General features: G+C 42.1%; 1 protein-coding gene across 1 annotated transcript in view; it reads right to left on the bottom strand.

Annotated features, from left to right (window-relative positions):
* Positions 1-1739: 1739 nt before the first annotated feature.
* Positions 1740-21987, bottom strand: part of LOC126263307 (uncharacterized) — a 43003-nt gene continuing 22755 nt past the window's right edge. Inside the window, exon 2 of the mRNA XM_049960395.1 lies at positions 1740-1903. Within this exon, the coding sequence (XP_049816352.1) occupies positions 1740-1903 (164 nt within the window). The remainder of the gene's footprint in view (positions 1904-21987) is intronic.

Raw genomic sequence — 21987 nt, 5'->3', positions numbered from 1 at the left:
AGTGCCTTCCATAGTTTGAATCTTTTATTTAGCTGGCAGTAGTGGCGCTTGCTGTACTGCAGTAGCTTGAGTAGTGAAGTTTTTGTGAGGTAAGTGATTTGTGAAAGGTATAGTTTAATGTTAGTCAGGGCCCATTCTTTTGTAGGGATTATTGAAAGTCAGATTGCATTGCGCTAACAAAATATTGTGTGTCAGTTTAAGGACAGTCGTGTATATTTTTTCAAAGGGCACGTTTCAACAGTTTTTCTGTAAAAGTAATGCAGGGGTGTATATGTGCATCAATAGTAATCCAACCCCACACCATCAAACCACGACCTCCATACAGGTCCCTTTCAAGGACATTAAGGGGTTAGTATCTGGTTCCTGATACAAGTCAGATGAAAACCCGGCGACAATCACTGTTCACACTATACCTGGACTCGTCTGTGCCCATAACCTGGGACCACTGTACCACTGTTCCAATGACCAAGTACTGTGTTCTTGACACCAGGCTTTACGGGCTCTCCTGTGACTAGGCGTCAGTGGAATGCACCTTGCAGGTCTCCAGGCGAATAAACCATGTCTGTTCAGTCGTATGTAGACTGTGTGTCTGGAGACAGCTGTTCCAGTGGCTGCAGTAAGGTCCCGAGCAAGGCTACCTGCAGTACTCCGTGGCCGTCTGCGGGCACTGATAGTGAGATATCGGTTTCCCTGTAGTGTTGTACACTGTGGACGTCCCGTACTGTAGCGCCTGGATATGTTTCCTGTCTGCTGGAATCGTTGCCATAATCTTGAGATCACACTTTGTGGCACACGGAGGTCCCGTTCTACGACCTGCTGTGTTTGACCAGCCTCCAGTCTCCCTAGAATTCTACCCCTCATAACGTCATCAATATGTGTTCTTTGAGCCATTTTCAACACACAGTCACCATTAGCACGTCTGAAAACGTCTGCACACTTACTCGCTGCACCGTACTCTGACATGCACCAACACACCTCTGCGTATGTGGACTGCTGCCAGCGCCACCGTGCGACGACCGCAGGTAAGATGCACCGCATGGTCACACCCCGAGATCATTTAACCCCGCAAATCGCCCACGAGAGCGTTGTTTCACAATGTATCAGCATTATCCTTAATTTATGAGCATGAGTGTAAATACTAAACGAATAGTTTGGGTCTGTGAGAAAATAAGCTGTAGAATATCAGATATTAAAAATACAGTAACAATGTATTTATGTGCCACTGACTACTCCATACATTCTACACCAATAATAAGCTTTCCAAAATACTGGTATGCAACATGAAAACAAGAAGTGATAAATTTTCGATCGTCGTATTTACAAGATTTAATTTGAAAAGTAGGATGTTTTCGTTAGAAGTAATTTGGTTTTCAGTCAGATTACAAGAGCATCTAAAGGTACTCTGATAGAACACACCGTATACATCTCCAATAGGCAGTGATATGACCAGTGACTCATTTTCTATTCCATTGACAGTAATGGTACAGATTAAGTCAATGTCAGGAAATGAATATTTCTTAGTAACTTGAGACTGTCGTGTGGAACTCGAGAAAAACAGCATCAACCTGAGGTCCGCAATGAACTGCCTTCTCGATCTCTTGAGCCAAAATATCATTCTGAATTTCACATGACTGTTGCATGAGGAAATAGTGTTGATCCCGAAGTAAAAGTTGTTTGCTCTGCAGAGAGGTTATTACAAACAGGCGCTGTTTCCGCGAACTGTTGTAGCCGAGCGCCACCTAGGAGACGAACTGCAGCAGGATGATGGTGTAGCTGGCAATGGTGGCGGCCATGGCGGTCAGCAGGTGGCCGTCCACGGTGAACAGGTGGCAGGCGCTGAAGGAGACGGGGGAGTGGCGCGCCTGCCGGGACAGCTGCCGAAGCTGCAGACACACCTCGGGGCCTGTGGGCAAACACAGAGCGCAGGCAAGTGCTGTGGTCCATGTAGAGCTGCTACACTGTCAGCCAAACGAGTAGGAAAATGTGCTCACTATAGTATTGTATATATATACACTCCTGGAAATGGAAAAAAGAACACATTGACACCGGTGTGTCAGACCCACCATACTTGCTCCGGACACTGCGAGAGGGCTGTACAAGCAGTGATCACACGCACGGCACAGCGGACACACCAGGAACCGCGGTGTTGGCTGTCGAATGGCGCTAGCTGCGCAGCATTTGTGCACCGCCGCCATCAGTGTCAGCCAGTTTGCCGTGGCATACGGAGCTCCATCGCAGTCTTTAACACTGGTAGCATGCCACGACAGCGTGGACGTGAACCGTATGTGCAGTTGACGGACTTTGAGCGAGGGCGTATAGTGGGCATGCGGGAGGCCGGGTGGACGTACCGCCGAATTGCTCAACACGTGGGGCGTGAGGTCTCCACAGTACATCGATGTTGTCGCCAGTGGTCGGCGGAAGGTGCACGTGCCCGTCGACCTGGGACCGGACCGCAGCGACGCACGGATGCACGCCAAGACCGTAGGATCCTACGCAGTGCCGTAGGGGACCGCACCGCCACTTCCCAGCAAATTAGGGACACTGTTGCTCCTGGGGTATCGGCGAGGACCATTCGCAACCGTCTCCATGAAGCTGGGCTACGGTCCCGCACACCGTTAGGCCGTCTTCCGCTCACGCCCCAACATCGTGCAGCCCGCCTCCAGTGGTGTCGCGACAGGCGTGAATGGAGGGACGAATGGAGACGTGTCGTCTTCAGCGATGAGAGTCGCTTCTGCCTTGGTGCCAATGATGGTCGTATGCGTGTTTGGCGCCGTGCAGGTGAGCGCCACAATCAGGGCTGCATACGACCGAGGCACACAGGGCCAACACCCGGCATCATGGTGTGGGGAGCGATCTCCTACACTGGCCGTACACCACTGGTGATCGTCGAGGGGACACTGAATAGTGCACGGTACATCCAAACCGTCATCGAACCCATTGTTCTACCATTCCTAGACCGGCAAGGGAACTTGCTGTTCCAACAGGACAATGCACGTCCGCATGTATTGCATGGGGGCTTAATTAAAATATAATGCAAATAATTTTAATTTTTTGATTTAGTAGCTGTCTGTCCGATTACGAAGTCTCGTAAACGGTTGGCCCTGACTAGTATTATTACGCAATCTGACTGCATAGAACAACAACAAAGAATGAAATGGAAATTTTCATTAACACAATTAATTAATTAAGTCCCCAGCAACTATAAAACCTACGAAACCAAAGCACAAGTGTAACTGTTTTGTGTGTGGAAGTATGACTCAACGTATGCATCTGGCACGGTTCTTCTTCAATAACACAAGAAATTTTAAATATCATTTATACTGAATTAATTAAAGAAAATAAAAATACCATAATGACTCAAGAAAACCAGAATTATACTCTAATCCAAGAACACAAGCCAGATGCTTTGTTGACTGATCCTGTAATGACGCATTATTTAAAACATGGAAATAATGAAAAAACAGTGAATATTTTACCTTCATATATATTGACGAATAGCACTCTGATCATTACAATATCTCCATTCGAACAACATCTGGTGTCTATCCCATCAAACAACTGCATAAAACATGGAACAAGCACTCTTTACTACAACATCTCGACAAGCACTCTCCACCACGACCTCTCGACAAGAACTGGCTACAACGAGTCCTCGACAGGCACTCCCACTACGACATGTCAATAATCACTGCCAGTGGAGGCGGCAGAACAATACTCTCTAGCGCGATCTCTGGCGCTGTGGCTCAGTGTAGCCACCTTTCATATGCCCTTCCTCCACGGGCTAGAATTTGATGGTATTTTTGCCAGCATTGGTGGTGAAAATGCCACCAAATTCGTCAAAAAAATACAGACAAAAATAAAAGATAATATTAATGCGTAAATATCATATAACTAGATAAAATTTTGGCTTTGCATTGACCTTTCAATAACCTAATATATAGAATACAGTAAGCAATACAAATTCTTTCATACATGTGACTTTACATAATAGTTTACACAAGTATTATGTGGTTAAACAGTTCAATCAATAGCGTCAGCAATGACGAATAAGTGCAGGTAAGTCTCATAACTTTTCACAAACAGTAATACACAAAAAATCAGTTTATACAAATATTCACATAAACGCTTTCCATAGCCCAAGAAACAAGTAGTTGACAGTTCCAGCAGTAGCACCCAGCAATGGTCAACAGGTGCAAAAACCAACAAGTGACATTTTTTCAGTAGAAACAGTCCATCAGTGGCACCCAGTAATGTTGAATAGGTGCAGACACCAACAAGTAACACCATTTCAGTATAAGCAGTTCCATTAGTGGCACCAGCAATGTTGAGCAGGTGCATACAGCAACAGGTGACATCTTTTCAGTAGAAGCAGTCCATCAGTGGCACCCATCAATGTTGAGCAGGTGCAGACAGCAACAAGTGACATCATTTCAGTAGAAACAGACCATCAGTGGCACCCAGCAATGTTGAACAGGTGCAGACATCAACAGGTGACATCTTTTCAGTAGAAGCAGTCCATCAGTGGCACCCAGCAATGTTGAGCAGGTGCAGACAGCAACAAGTGACATCATCTCAGTAGAATCAGTTCCATCAGTGGCACCCAGCAATGTTAAGCAGGTGCAGACAGCAACAAGTGACATCATTTCAGTAGAAGCAGTTCCATTAGTGGCACCAGCAATGTTGAGCAGGTGCACACAGCAACAGGTGACATCTTTTCAGTAGAAGCAGTCCATCAGTGGCACCCATCAATGTTGAGCAGGTGCAGACAGCAACAAGTGACATCATTTCAGTAGAAACAGACCATCAGTGGCACCCAGCAATGTTGAACAGGTGCAGACATCAACAGGTGACATCTTTTCAGTAGAAGCAGTCCATCAGTGGCACCCAGCAATGTTGAGCAGGTGCAGACAGCAACAAGTGACATCATCTCAGTAGAATCAGTTCCATCAGTGGCACCCAGCAATGTTAAGCAGGTGCAGACAGCAACAAGTGACATCATTTCAGTAGAAGCAGTCCATCAGTGGCACCCAGCAATGTTGAGCAGGTGCAGACAGCAACAGGTGACATCTTTTCAGTAGAAGCAGTCCATCAGTGGCACCCAGTAATGTTGAACAGGTGAAGACACAAACAAGTGACATCATTTCAGTAGAAGCAGTCCATCAGTGGCACCCAGTAATGTTGAATAGGTGCAGACACCAACAAGTAACACCATTTCAGTATAAGCAGTTCCATTAGTGGCATCAGCAATGTTGAGCAGGTGCACACAGCAACAGGTGACATCTTTTCAGTAGAAGCAGTCCATCAGTGGCACCCATCAATGTTAAGCAGGTGCAGACAGCAACAAGTAACATCATTTCAGTAGAAGCAGTTCCATTAGTGGCACCAGCAATGTTGAGCAGGTGCACACAGCAACAGGTGACATCTTTTCAGTAGAAGCAGTCCATCAGTGGCACCCATCAATGTTGAGCAGGTGCAGACAGCAACAAGTGACATCATTTCAGTAGAAACAGACCATCAGTGGCACCCAGCAATGTTGAACAGGTGCAGACATCAACAGGTGACATCTTTTCAGTAGAAGCAGTCCATCAGTGGCACCCAGCAATGTTGAGCAGGTGCAGACAGCAACAAGTGACATCATCTCAGTAGAATCAGTTCCATCAGTGGCACCCAGCAATGTTAAGCAGGTGCAGACAGCAACAAGTGACATCATTTCAGTAGAAGCAGTCCATCAGTGGCACCCAGCAATGTTGAGCAGGTGCAGACAGCAACAGGTGACATCTTTTCAGTAGAAGCAGTCCATCAGTGGCACCCAGTAATGTTGAACAGGTGAAGACACAAACAAGTGACATCATTTCAGTAGAAGCAGTCCATCAGTGGCACCCAGTAATGTTGAATAGGTGCAGACACCAACAAGTAACACCATTTCAGTATAAGCAGTTCCATTAGTGGCACCAGCAATGTTGAACAGGTGCAGACACCCACAAGTAACATCTTTTCAGTAGAAGCAGTCCACCAGTGGCACCCAGCAATGTTGAACAGGTGCTGACCGCAGTCCATAATATTCACTTTCACTAATCACACTGTTCATCAGCAGAAATTAAACATGTCCTTGTGGCACGAATCATGTAGAAAAAGTGCAAGTAACAGTCCATAATATTCACTATCACTAATCACACAGTTCATCAGCAGAAATTAAACATGTCCTAGTGGCACCAATCATGTAGAAAAAGTGCAGGTAACAGTCCATAATATTCACTATCACTAATTAGACAGTTCATCATACAAATAATAATAAACACACAAATGATATCAGATAATTGTCATATTAACTATTACAATACACAAATAGCAGTAAACCTATAATATTTATGGGTGTCAGTGCAAGCCACAACAACAAGTAAAATAATATTTAGAAGATAGGTTGGGATCACTTCTCTGGGATTATAAAAGGAAAACACACAAAACACACTCACTCATCTTTCATCCACATTTAGTACTACTGTGTAGTTGAATAGTGTTAACTGTGTAAATGCAATTCTGTAAAAATTTTATGTTCATCATGTGTATCAAGTAGTAGTGGCAGCAATGTATAACAGTCAATAATAGTTAGTCAACGTCGTAGTCATCATGTCAAGACCAATGTTTGCCAAGCCAGATCAAAATGTACGGTTGCTGAACAACTGTCAGTGAGCCAAGATATGCAAATGCTTCTTCTCTCAAAAAAAAGTATATACTGCTTAGTGATTTGACAAAGTGTGTGTGTAGACAATCTTCCTTCTACTTGAGTGTTCTAGTCTGCCATCTTCATCCTCCTTGTTCCATATAGACCAACAAAAAAAAATATGCTCCTCACTTACTTTACCTCTTATCCACCAAAACTCCAATAATCATCAGCATCACATAATCTTAATACTTCAATAATACCTCTTACGTCGATACATATAAACCTTATCATCAATATCATTTACCTTACCTCTTGTCCACCAAAACTCCAATAATCATCAACTTCTCACTTACTTTACCTCTTATCCACCAAAACTCCAATAATCATCAACTTCACATAATCTCAATACTTCAATAATACCTCTTCAATACGTCGATACATATAAACCTCAGCACCAATATCATTTCACTTCCATAACAACTCTTTCCTCTAGTCAGTCTCCTCGAACAAGTACAGATAAAATCCTAGTGCAAACTTCAATTCAGCATCCCATACAATCCGAAGACACAGTGTCCACACACAACCTCTGTGTAATCCATCTGACCCAAATTTTCTACTCATTATAAATTATAAGATACATTTTGGTTCCTTGTCCATCCTTAAATAAAAGAAATGCATACATGACCTCTAACAGCCTTTAGTTCGAAGAACTTTCAGTAATTAAGTACGATTACGGAGTGTTAATGATCATAATATTTCACAGTGTGTACACCACTTCAAGAATCATGGCAAACAGAAGCAAACATGTGGAGTATTTCTTGTGTCAAGTGTCACTTCCTATTTCAATTACTCACGAAAAATGCAGTGTAATAACTGTCAATGGTCTAACCTAGTGTTGGTATGTCATGTCGTTAGCTTCCTTCCTATTAGCATAAATTTATACAGCTTCCATAAAACCTCCAGCTCATGTGACTTCTATGCAGTTTCTTGTACCAATGTCGTTCGTAGAATTATAGAAGTTCATTTTCTTATCTTAAAAATATAAGGCACTGAGCGTAAGCAAAACATGCAATAGCGCGACAATATACCAGTAGAGAACAGAATGTCAACAAGTGGATGCAGCACAATCCCTATAACGAGTCTCCATCAAGCGAACAATCTATAATTAACACCATGGTGCGACCTAAACTCCATGTTCGTACACCGTATATCAGTATTCTATATACCAAATTAAAGAGTAGTTATGACAACAAAAGGAAATGTGTTAATATGCAATCCATACGCAACGCAGCAAATATGTATCTTACATAATAAACAGGTCATTATCATCATATCAGCATAAGCAAATAAATGTTCATACGTAATCTTAATAAGTAAACATGAAGGCGCAAGCAGATAAATCACAAAGTATAACTTACATACATAACCACAGTCAGCACAATTAATCAGTTGACAATTACAATTTAAATAAATAAGCACAGCAGGCACATAATAAAAAATATGACATCAGTTAAAAGGCATAGCAGCCAAACGATGCATAATATACGCAAGTAATAACACTGTTCATTAATAAAACATTGTCAAAATCAGTTAATGTACGCAAGCACGTCGCTTCACAGGTAAATTCATAGAACATGAAATTTAACACAAAGTATGAGTCACGTAATCGCAAGCAGCAAATTACGTCTAAAGTACGTACCTAAGTGGAAATATGTTACCTGAAAAATAAACTTAATTAACAGTTACCTTTTTTAGTTTATTACTTTTTTTTTCGAAATTACATTCTTCCTGAAATTTTCTCCATAGCAAGTCCTCTTAACGTCGGACACACACAGAATTTACCTGAAGGTCTTAAATATTTTATACAACCGTATCCTGAAAAATACTGAACGTTATTAACATAATTTATAAAGTCACCATAGCTTTATACAGAATTTAATCCGAGAAATTAGACTGTGTATTTGTTTACGTCTGTCAGTGCATTCACACTGAGCGCTCGATCAGCTGTGGGCGCGTGACGTAGGAAGTAATTGTTTGCGGTCAGCGACTGCCTTGTGCGGCGCGCAGACTGACTGTTGCTTTGAGTATGTGCCGCCGCCAAAACACAGCGCGGTATCCTTGTATTCTCTGCATGTTTACATGTAGCTGTTAGTTTCTCTAAAGTATGTCATTCCACAAAAATTTTAACGTTCGATATGTGATGTATTCCCTTAGAGCGCCGAAATTTAAGAGTTTCTACTTCAATAGTGTTATCATGAATAATTTTGCGAACTCTATACGGACCGTTATAAAGCAGAAAAAATTTGCGACACAAGCCCTTTCCTTTGTGAGACAAACGGTGAGACTTAATTAACACCTTTTGACCAACTGAAAAAGTTTTTAAACGACCAGGACGTTTAGCTGATTTCTCTCTTCTAGCAGCCGCAGATGCAATATTTCGTAGAGCCAGGTTGACAACTTCAGAATGCCGCAGTTTCCGTGAAGGCGGAAAAGGAACGATTTCAGAAATGCGATTTGTTGGTACTTTGTTTTTTAATATCAATATAGGCGGTAAAGAAGTTGAGTCATTAGGAAGTTCATTCAGAATGTTTTGAAAAATATGAAGATACTGATCCCAAGTTCTGTGATTCTGATGACAATAAAGACGGCACAATTTATTGATCTCCTTCATCCATCTCTCTGAAGCATTAGATTGAGGGTGAAAAAGTGAAATAAAAATTGGTTTAATCTTACGACGCCGTAGAGTACGAAGCCAAATTTTAGAGCGAAACTGTGATCCATTATCTGATATAACCTTATCAACATGACCCACTTCTTTAAGAAAATGTTTGATGAAAGCGTTAGATACTGAACGAGCTGTTGCCTTGCGTAAAGGTGTAAAACACACATATTTTGATGTCAATTCCACTGCTACGAAAATGTACGCAAAACCATTAGTAGAACGAACCACTGGACCGAACAAATCGACTGCAGCCATGTCCTTTAATTTCGCTGGAATGATAGGAAACAACCATACTCTGTGAGAAACAGTTGGCGGCTTAGCCTTTTGACATAATTTGCATTTGGCAAGAACAGATCGAATACGTTTTTCCATATTACTGAAGTAGCAACTTTCTCGTAATTTATGAAAGCATTTTCTGGGACCAAAATGTGCATAACTGAAATGTGTAAACGAGGTGTGGCCAAATCATCCAATCTAACAAAGCGTCTAAGAAAATTACAGACACAAAGGAAACTACGAACATTACGTTTTGTGGTAGGAACAGCATAATTACGAATTGCGTCTAGCTTCTCTGGATCAGGGAGAATAGCTTCTGTAGAAATAATGTGACCGAGAAATTTCACCTGAGAACGACCAAATTCAGATTTTTCCAAGTTCACAGTAATGCCAACTCTTGCAAAGATACGTAATAATGAATCCAAAATTTTGTTATGCTCACTCCAAGAATGTTTAGCAATAAGAATATCGTCAACATATGAAGTAATATTGTCACGAAGATAAACAGGTAAAATTTCGTTTAAATTACGAATGAATGCTGCAGAAAATATAGTAAGTCGAAACGGTAATTTCCAAAGTCACTTTTGGGTAAAACAGTCAAATCCGGTTAATCTTTACCTACTGTCTAAATAGATGGATAGTAGAAGAGTTGTTTTTTATAGATGCAAAGAATAGTGAAAGAGTAGGCAGCGGTGCAGAAAACTAAAAGGGAAATAGCACCACTACAGCTCGGGGCCCTATGCACGCTACGGCACATATTCACTTAGTGTAGTGAATCCCCTGAGGACTTTAATAGCTGCACATAAATTTCAGTTTGTGACTTAGTGGCAAATTTGGCGGAAGTGCGTACGTAAATTGATCTAGCCATGAACATGGAAGTATGTCATTCTTAGAATTGCGAAAGATCTTAAGTTTCCGAACAGTCAAAAAGTGTTTATAGTCAAAGTTTTCTCCTCGTGGCGACAAAGACCTACCGCGTCTGTCCCTGTCCCAATGTCGATTATTGTCAAGTTCGCGCGCCTGGCGCTCTCTTGTTGCATCCCGTAAATGAAACAAATTACTTTCTTCAAACCCCTCTGCTATCTGTGATTCTAAATTTCTTTTACTGTCCTTTCCTACGATTTCGCCTTCAATATGTTTGACTTGCTTTCGTAATGCCTCAAATTCCTTTTTAACGCGTTCATTAGATTTTGCCGGATTTTCAACATGATTATTTATGTTCTGGTACTCTTCGGTTTCTGCAAATGGTAATGGAGCTGTATCATCTGAATCTCTATCCCCATTTAAACTAAGGCTTGTCAATTTATCTGAAATCTCCTCAACTCTTTCCGATAAGTCACCTATTTTTTCTTTCTGTTTATTTACGTCTTCCGTAAGTGTCGCGACTCGGGTTTCAGTATTGACACATTTGGTAGTTAACTGTTCATATTGTTGTGTTAGATTATTTATTCTGTCATTTGGTACGGATTCCTCGATTCTCTCAAATATTTCTTCCTTATCGTGTGCACGTTGTAAATTTAAATCTGAAAACTTCTGTACTATCACGCGATCTCTTTCTTCCTGTTCTCTATCCTGTTCCCTTTGTCTAATCTCTACTGCAACTAATCTACTATTGTGAGCATTCAAAATTGTTTGTACTTCTTCTCTGATTTCTTTCTTTAATTCATCTTTCATATTTTTGAAACAGTTCCCTATTCGTGAATCTAACCGTGTTTCCATTGTTCCCATATCAGTTTCTAAACGTGTTGCCAAAGTTCCCATCTCTGTTTTAAATTCAGATCCTAACCGTGTTTCCTTGTTCCCATTTGTGATCCCAGTGAGTCTAACCGAGATCCCAAATTTAATATTGCACTCATTAACTGCTCCATATCTTCTGTCGTTAATCTCGTATTCTGAAAATTTTTTGATTGTGAAAAATTTTGAAATGGTTCCGGACTATTTTCCCGACTTATTAAATTGTTTTCCACTTCATTATTCATGATACTGTTTTCCTCTGTTGGCGAGTTCGCCATGTTAACAATTTCGTCATTCTGACTATCCATCATTTTTGCCTTTTTCATTGATCACGTAAACATTTACAAAATATACAAAACTCGTCACTATATGAAAATTACACACAATGACACTTTATCTCCAACAATATCATTCACACGAAATGTTTCCCTCAAACACGATTAATCGAACAATTGAAATAATTGCACTAATTGTCAAACCCGTAGACAAGACAACAAATTTAAATTCTGCAAAAAAAATACCATTAGAAGAATGACAATTACCAAATCTACACATGCAAATAGACTACAATTACTAAACTACAAATTACTACAACAATCCTACTGTCTACTATTTCTACAATCAGAAGAATTCCAAGGGACGATCCGAAGCAGCGGTCGCCACGAGCATGGGGGCTTAATTAAAATATAATGCAAATAATTTTAATTTTTTGATTTAGTAGCTGTCTGTCCGATTACGAAGTCTCGTAAACGGTTGGCCCTGACTAGTATTATTACGCAATCTGACTGCATAGAACAACAACAAAGAATGAAATGGAAATTTTCATTAACACAATTAATTAATTAAGTCCCCAGCAACTATAAAACCTACGAAACCAAAGCACAAGTGTAACTGTTTTGTGTGTGGAAGTATGACTCAACGTACGCATCTGTCACGGTTCTTCTTCAATAACACAAGAAATTTTAAATATCATTTATACTGAATTAATTAAAGAAAATAAAAATACCATAATGACTCAAGAAAACCAGAATTATACTCTAATCCAAGAACACAAGCCAGATGCTTTGTTGACTGATCCTGTAATGACGCATTATTTAAAACATGGAAATAATGAAAAAACAGTGAATATTTTACCTTCATATATATTGACGAATAGCACTCTGATCATTACAATATCTCCATTCGAACAACATCTGGTGTCTATCCCATCAAACAACTGCATAAAACATGGAACAAGCCGTCTTTACTACAACATCTCGACAAGCACTCTCCACCACGACCTCTCGACAGGAACTGGCTACAACGAGTCCTCGACAGGCACTCCCACTACGACATCTCAATAATCACTGCCAGTGGAGGCGACGGGACAATACTCTCTAGCGCGATCTCTGGCGCTGTGGCTCAGTGTAGCCACCTTTCAGTATCCCGTGCCACCCAACGTGCTCTAGAAGGTGTAAGTCAACTACCTTGGCCAGCAAGATCTCCGGATCTGTCCCCCATTGAGCATGTTTGGGACTGGATGAAGCGTCGTCTCACGCGGTCTGCACGTCCAGCACGAACGGTGGTCCAACTGAGGCGCCAGATGGAAATGGCATGGCAAGCCGTTCCACAGGACTACATCCAGCATCTCTACGATCGTCTGCATGGGAGAATAGCAGCCTGCATTGCTGCGAAAGGTGGATATACACTGTACTAGTGCCGACATTGTGCATGCTCTGTTGCCTGTGTCTATGTGCCTGTGGTTCTGTCAGTGTGATCATGTGATGTATCTGACCCCAGGAATGTGTCAATAAAGTTTCCCCTTCCTGGGACAATGAATTCACGGTGTTCTTATTTCAATTTCCAGGAGTGTATATTATAACGATTGTTCCCCTTTACGAGAGCGATTGAACTTGTATTCATAATTTAGTCTTCGGATGTTTTTCTTCTTTGCTTCCCAAAACCTCCTCATCCTCTCAGAATGCTCCTTCTTCCGTTCCTCTGTCCATTTTTTACCAGGCTGACGCAATGTTCTTTCCCCAAACTTCACACTTGTGATTTTATGCCGGCACTCGGTGCGATCTTCGAGATTTTTTATGTTGATCTGCTGTAGATCCCTCTGGACTTCTTTCAGCCATTCTGTGCCACATTTACTCCTTGTTATAATATTGAATAATTTCTTTGCTGTTCTGGAGTCTTCCATCCTGTAGATGTGTGTATAAAATTTGGCTCGGCGGTTTTGTGGTCTCTTCATCCAAATGCCATTTTTGTTGATTGGACCGTAAATCTTCCTGAGAATTTTTCTTTCCTGCTTTTCTATTTCCTTAATTTTTCAATGACCACCAATCACCATTGTTTCAGCTGCATAGATTGCTTCTGGAAGAATCACTGTTGTATAGTGCCTTAATTTTGCGTCTGTCGAAATGCACTTCTTGTTGTAATGCGTCCATGTTAGCTTGTAGGCCTTCTGGAGCTTGGTGATTCTTTGTTCATTGGCAATTCGGTTTAATCCTGAGGACTGTATAGTTTCACCGAGGTATTTAAAATGACAGACTTGTGCAATTTTACCATATTTTGTTATTAAAGGGGATTTACTTTCTGGCTGCCTTTCCATATGCTGGGTTTTTTCATAAGATATCTGTAGTCCGGTTTTTTGTGAAATTTCATGTAGTTTTTCCACTGCGTGAATCGCTTCTGTTCTGTTATTGGTGATAATTGCAATATCGTCAGCGAAAGTAAGGCACTTGACTTTAATTCTGTTCTCTTTCTTGATACCAATTTGGATACCCTTTACGTGAGGTTCCCATTCCCTGATTATCTTTTCTAGAACAATATTGAAAAGGATTGGGGATAGTCCGTCCCCCTGTCGGACTCCAGATTTGATTTCGAAGGGTTCTGATACTTCGCCCATGAATTTCACTTTGGCCGTTGTTCCTGTAAGTGTCTGTTCTGTGATTTTTCGTGTCTTTCGGTCGATCCCAAATTCTTCCATGATTTTAAACAGGGTTCCACAGAATCATATGCTTTCCTGAAGTCGATGAATGTAACTACTGTGTTTCTGCATTTATATATACTGTATATTGAGCAAGCAATAAAGGAAACAGAAGAAAAGTTCGGAGTAGGTATTAAATCCATGGAGAAGAAATAAAAACTTTAAGGTTCGCTGATGACGTAATTCTGTCAGAGACAGCAAGGGGCTTGGAAGAGCAGTTGAACGGAATGGACAGTGTCTTGAAAAGAGAATATAAGATGAACATCAAAAAAAGCAAAACGAGGATAATGGAATGTAGTCGAATTAAGTCGGGTGATGCTGAGAGAATTAGATTAGGAAATGAGAGACTTAAAGTAGTAAAGGAGGTTTGCTATTTGGGGAGCAAAATAACTGATGATGGTCGAAGTAGAGAGGATATAAAATGTAGACTGGCAATGGCAAGGAAAGCGTTTCTGAAGAAGAAAAATTGGTTAACATCAAGTGAAGATTTAAATGTCAGGAAGTCGTTTCTGAAAGTATTTGTATGGCGTGTAGCCATGTATGGAAGTGAAACGTGGACGATAAATAGTTTAGACAAAAATAGAATAGAAGCTTTCGAAATGTGGTGCTACAGAAGAATGCTGAAGATTAGATGGCTAGATCACATAACTAATGTGGAGGTATTGAATAGAATTGGGGAGAAGGGGAACTTGTGGCACAACTTGACTAGAAGTAGGGATCGGTTGGTAGGACATGTTCTGAGACATCGAGGGATCACCAATTTAGTATTGTAGGGCAGCGTGGAGGGTAAAAATCGTAGAGGGAGACCAAGAGATGAATACTCTAAGCAGATTCAGAAGAATGTACGCTGCAGTAGGTACAGGGAGATGAAGAAGCTTGCACAGGATAGAGTAGCATGGAGAGCTGCATCAAACAAGTCTCAGGACTGAAGACCACAACAACAACAACATAGTTAAAAAACGTTATGTATACTTATTTCCTCTCCTGTCCATCAGTAGCATTGTCAGTAGGTAATATAAGCTACATCAACTGCTCAAAGTTAAGTCTTGCACCAACTACGTAAGCTATGAATGGTGGGCTCCATGTGGTTCCCAAGTTGTGCAGCGATTGTAAACCATAAAATAACCAAATATACACCAACCAGTCGCCGAATCACGTTTTATGTATTCACTTAAGACAGTATTACTACTCAGGGCACATTTTGGTTGAAAGCACCGATGATGGCTGTTAATCAGTTAAAATCGATTTGCAAAAGTGAATAAATAAAACATGATTTTGCGACTGGTTGCTGCATATTTGGTAATTACGTAAGTGCTAAAGTGTATATATTCAAGAGAACCACCAAATAAATGAACAAACTACAACAGTACATTAAAAATACATGTGTGTATGTTAGTATATTCGTTACTTCTTCACGCCGAAACGGATGGACGGATGCGAATGAGATTTGGAATGGAGATAGCCTATACCCTGAGTTAACAAAAATGGCTCTGACCACTATGGTACTTAACATCTGAGGTCATCAGTCCCCTAGAACTTAGAACTACTTAAACCCAACTAACCTAAGGACATCACACACATCCATGCCCGAGGCAGGATTCGAACCTGACTTAACACATAGGCTATACACACACACACACACACACACACATTGAGTACTAGGGATTAATCGATAAGAGATACGGATCAAAAAAGATCTGATACACTTGTGCCCGGAAAGGCATAGTTTCCATGCTAGAGGCCATTTATGCAATCACACTTTGTTACGGAGACTGTGGTCTAATACGCGCTGTACCATGCAGCCACAGTGAAAGTATGCATGGTTTCCTCCTGCCATAGTACGAGGGTTGCCCAGAAAGTAATGCACCGCATTTTTTTTTCTCGGCCAAAAAATCATGCTGCGAACGCGAAACGTTACGTATATAGTATTTGAAGTCTCCTGAATGGGCGCGCCAAGTTTCCGTCACTTCCGACAATAGCGTAGCTACAGGACAGTTTCAAAAGGGCATCTGTAGGTGATGCACATTACAATCAACGTGTCATCATTGAATTGCTCACTGCAGAGAGAGAGACTGTCGAGAATACTCAGAAACGGTTGTGCAAAGTCTATGGAGTACCTGCAGTCGACAGTACAATTAATCGCTAGGCACGGAGGGTAAGGTGATCAGAAGGCGGTTTCTGCGGAGCTCCACCATTTGCAGCGGTCGCGGAGACCATCCACGGCTGTCGCACCTGATACGTTACAGTAAGCTGATGTCATTCACGAGGACAGATCCATTACGACGGGGCAGTCGGCGCTGCATCTGTCAGTCAGCAAATGAAGTGTGGACGCAATTATCCGCACTCTTGCATATTCAAAAGTGTGTGCAAGATGGGTCCAGCGGTGTCTAACGGCGGATCGCAAATCGCACAGAAAAAATATTTATCTTGACTAGTTGCAACGTTTTGAAGCTGAGGGGCGAGGTTTTCTGGTCCCGGATTGTGGCAGGTTATGAAACCTGGGTTCACTATTTTGAGCCCGAAACAAAACGACAGTCGATGGAATGAAACCATTCCTACTCCCCACAGAAGAAAAAAATTCGAAGCAACTGCTTCCACCGGTAAGGTCATGATCACCGTGTTCTGGGAGTGTGCCGGCCGGTGTGGCCGTGCGGTTCTAAGCGCGTCAGTTTGGAACCGCGTGACCGCTACGGTCGCAGGTTCGAATCCTGCCTCGGGCGTGGATGTGTGTGATGTCCATAGGTTAGTTAGGTTTAAGTAGTTCTAAGTTCTAGGGGACTGATGACCTCAGTAGTTAAGTCCCATAGTGCTCAGAGCCATTTGAACCATTCTGGGAGTGTGAAGGTGTGGTTCTCATTGATGCGATGCCAAGAGGCGGTAGCATTGAGTCAGAAGCGTATGTCAACACACTAAAAAACTCAAGACGCGCTTCTGGCGACTTCAGCGCCACAGCAACCCAGGAGATGTTTTGATGCAACACGATAACGCTCAGTCCCACACAAGTCTGAGGACTGCTGAACGCACCGCAAAACAGGGTTGGACAGTCTTACCCCTACAGCCCTGACCTAGCCCCCTCGGACTTCCACTTGTTTGGGCCACTAAAGTTCAAATGGTTCAAATGGCTCTGAGCACTATGGGACTTAACATCTATGGTCATCAGTCCCCTAGAACTTAGAACTACTTAAACCTAACTAACCTAAGGACAGCACACAACACCCAGCCATCACGAGGCAGAGAAAATCCCTGACCCCGCCGGGAATCGAACCCGGGCGTGGGAAGCGAGAACGCTACCGCACGACCACGAGATGCGGGCGGGCCACTAAAGGATGCCATTCGTAGAAGACATTTTGAGGACGATGAAGAGGTGATTCACTCAGTGAAGCACTGGCTCCGAGACCAGGACAAGGATTGCTACCGACAGGGCATGCACGCCCTTGTTTTGCGCTAGAGAAAGGCATAGAACGGGATGGAGATTACGTGGAAAAATAGGGTGTGTAATTCTCATTATGTTCAATAAAGAATTGTTGAAGAAAAAAAAATGCGGTGCATTACTTTCTGGGCAACCCTCGTAATTGGTAATGTTGTGTCCGATTCACTTCTCTTTCTGGCTCACCATGTAATGAATATGATACAGCGTTGTATACAATGGTTCCGTGTTCGAATCGAGAGTTTGGCGATGTGGCGTTTACTTACGAAAAGGAAAATGGCAGCGGGCAGTGGGCAGCAAGGTTGTATCAGGAGACCTATCCCCGCGGACGACAACCACAGCATTCAGTGTTTGCAACAGTGTTTCGCCGTTTGTATGAGACAGGGTCGTTTCAGGAAGCAGGAAATCACGAAGGACAGACCCGAAATGTTGGGACTCCAGACTTGGAGGAAAATGTGATTAACTCTGTCGAAGGCGACCGCCGTGTCAGTACCAGGCAGGTGGACTGCCAGTGGTGGGTAAACGAGACGACCGTGTGGAACGTTCTCCACGACAATTGGTACTAACCTTATCACGTACAGTGTGTGCAGGGCTTACTACCGACATACTTCCTACACCAGGAGCAATTTTGTCACTGGTTTCTTCATCACGCGACTATGATTACAGGATTTGCGCCATCCATCCTATTCACAATTGAGACCACCTTTACACAGAGTGGTATCTTCAACTTTCATAACAGTCATCTGTGGATAGCATCATCGGTGCAGATGGAATGTGTGGGCCGGGATAATTGGCGACTGTGTCTTGGGACCAGTCTTCCCTCCACGTCACCTAACAGCCCGCAACTACCGGTGTTTCTTGCTCGCGACTTTGCCTCCCCTGCTGGAAGAAGTGCTATTCATGATTCGGAAGGTTATGTGGCTGCTACATGATGGTGCGTCAGCCCATTTCGCTGTCAAAGTCCGGATGGATCTCAATCGTGTCTGCCCTGGTCGATGCATTGGACGAGGGAGTCCAGTTGCATGATCTGCTAGTTCATCGGATCTCAACCCGTGCGATTTGTGGTTATGTGGCCACCTCAAAAGTATTGTATCGTGTATGGAGAGCAGATTCCAGATGTGGAGATACTGGAGCAGCTTGTTCATGATGCCTTTGACACTGTTCAGATGCAGCCTGGCCGATGTGAACCTGTGGGACAAAACATGCTATGGCGTGTACATGCTTGCGCTGAGGCACATGGAAATCATTTTCAACACATACTGCAACTGTGGCTACATGGTATAGCACGTATTAGGTCACAGTCTCTGTAACAACGTATGGTTGAATAAATGGTCTCTTACATGGAAACCATGCATTTCTGGACATGAGTTTATCAGAGTTTGTACACAGTGAAAAAAATCACCCTGTGTATTATTCTCGAATGGGTGAGGTGGGGGATAAAAAGGAAGTGTAGCCCACAATACGTCAATACCCATACTTCATTCATTCAGTAATTGAGAATGAGAGTACTTAGTAACTTGCAACGTACTTTACATATAATATCAAACTTTTCGGTGTTCACAAAACTGTTGCACGAAGTATGACGTTGTTTTACAACTAATTGTAAGCATGACACATTTTGTAGGCAGTGTTTACATGTAGCACTCAATGTTCCAGCAAAATTATTTCACAGTAAAACAAGTAGTTCAGGAAATATAACGTCATAAACAATGAGGTGTGTGAAAATCTACCTCATCATGTATGACGTTTAAACCTGTTACTTCTTTGCTACTAACTCTATTCGCAACACATTTCGCAGACAGTACCCACATATGTCACTGGACGTACATACAAAAACGTATCATTGTATTACACATAGTTCAGGAGATGTGACGTCGTAAGCAGTGAGATGCGTGAAAAACGTCAACATAATGCATGACCTTTTAATTTATTATTTCTTTACTACTAACTGCATTCACGACACATTTCTCAGACGGAAGACACACATACCAATGGATGAACCTGTAAAGTTATATCATTGTACAGCACATATTTTAGGAAATACACCAACATAAACATTGAGCTGCATGTAAATGAAACGGCAGGGCAAATTCTCCAGAAACACAGATGAAATATGTGTAAATTAAGTATGAAACATTTTATCTATATCTGAAATAAATTTTACATGTTCGTGGGCGTGCAAATCAACTTTTAAAAAGCTCATCCTAAGCCCCTGGGACGATTACAGACAAATTTGGTGGACATATTTCCTAAACTATGTGCTTCCCCCATGAACCATGGGCCTTGCCGTTGGTGGGGAGGCTTGCGTGCCTCAGCGATACAGATGGCCGTACCGTAGGTGCAACCACAACGGAGGGTTATCTGTTGAGAGGCCAGACAAACGTGTGGTTCCTGAAGAGGGGCAGCAGCCTTTTCAGTAGTTGCAGGGGCAACAGTCTGGATGATTGACTGATCTGGCCTTGTAACATTAACCAAAACGGCCTTGCTGTGCTGGTACTGCGAACGGCTGAAAGCAAGGGGAACCTACAGCCGTAATTTTTCCCGAGGACATGCAGCTTTACTGTATGATTAAATGATGATGACATCCTCTTGGGTAAAATATTCCGGAGGTAAAATAGTCCCCCATTCGGATCTCCGGGCGGGGACTACTCAAGAGGACGTCGTTATCAGGAGAAAGAAAACTGGCATTCTACTGATCGGAGCGTGGAATGTCAGATCCCTTAATCGGGCAGGTAGGTTAGAAAATTTAAAAAGGGAAATGGATAGGTTACAGTTAGATATAGTGGGAATTAGTGAAGTTCGGTGGCAGGAGGAAGAAGACTTTTGGTCAGGTGATTACAGGGTTATAAATACAAAATCAAATAGGGGTAATGCAGGAGTAGGTTTAATAATGAATAAAAAAATAGGAGTGCGGGTTAGCTACTACAAACAGTATAGTGAACGCATTATTGTGGCCAAGATAGACACAAAGCCCATGCCTACTACAGTAGTACAAGTTTATATGCCAACTAGCTCTGCAGATGATGAAGAAATAGATGAAATGTATGACGAGATAAAAGAAATTATTCAGGTAGCGAAGGGAGACGAAAATTTAATAGTCATGGGTGACTGGAATTCGTCAGTAGGTAAAGGGAGAGAAGGAATTGGATTGGGGGGAAGAAATGAAGGAGGAAGCCGCCTTGTAGAATTTTGCACAGAGCATAACTTAATCATAGCTAACACTTGGTTCAAGAACCATACAAGAAGGTTGTATACCTGGAAGAATCCTGGAGATACTAAAAGGTATCAGATAGATTATATAATGGTAAGACAGAGATTTAGGAACCAGGTTTTAAATTGTAAGACATTTCCAGGGGCAGATGTGGATTCTGACCACAATCTATTGGTTATGAACTGCAGATTGAAACTGAAGAAACTGCAAAAAGGTGGGAATATAAGGAGATGGGACCTGGATAAACTGAATGAACCAGAGGTTGTAGAGAGTTTCAGGGAGAGCATAAGGGAACAATTGACAGGAATGGGGGAAAGAAATACAGTAGAAGGAGAATGGGTAGCTCTGAGGGATGAAGTAGTGAAGGCAGCAGAGGATCAAGTAGGTAAAAAGACGAGGGCTAATAGAAATCTTTGGGTAACAGAAGAAATATTGAATTTAATTGATGAAAGGAGAAAATATAAAAATGCAGTAAATGAAGCAGGCAAAAAGGAATACAAACGTCTCAAAAATGAGATCGACAGGAAGTGCAAAGTGGCTAATCAGGGATGGCTAGAGGACAAATGTAAGAATGTAGAGGCTTGTCTCACTAGGGGTAAGAGAGATACTGCCTACAGGAAAATTAAAGAGACATTTGGAGAGAAGAGAACCACTTGTATGAATATCAAGAGCTCAGATGGCAACCCAGTTCTAAGTAAAGAAGGGAAGGCAGAAAGGTGGAAGGAGTATATAGAGGGTTTATACAAGGGCGATGTACTTGAGGACAATATTATGGAAATGGAAGAGGATGTAGATGAAGATGAAATGGGAGATAAGATACTGCGTGAATAGTTTGACAGAGCACTGAAAGACCTGAGTCGAAACAAGGCCCCGGGAGTAGACAACATTCCATTAGAACTACTGATGGTCTTGGGAGAGCCAATCATGACAAAACGCTACCATCTGGTGAGCAAGATGTATGAGACAGGCGAAATACCCACAG

Source organism: Schistocerca nitens, chromosome 6 (assembly GCF_023898315.1).
Source record: "Schistocerca nitens isolate TAMUIC-IGC-003100 chromosome 6, iqSchNite1.1, whole genome shotgun sequence".
In the NCBI taxonomy this organism is placed as follows: Eukaryota; Metazoa; Arthropoda; class Insecta; order Orthoptera; family Acrididae; genus Schistocerca; species Schistocerca nitens.
This window is presented reverse-complemented; position numbering and strand designations above follow the sequence as displayed.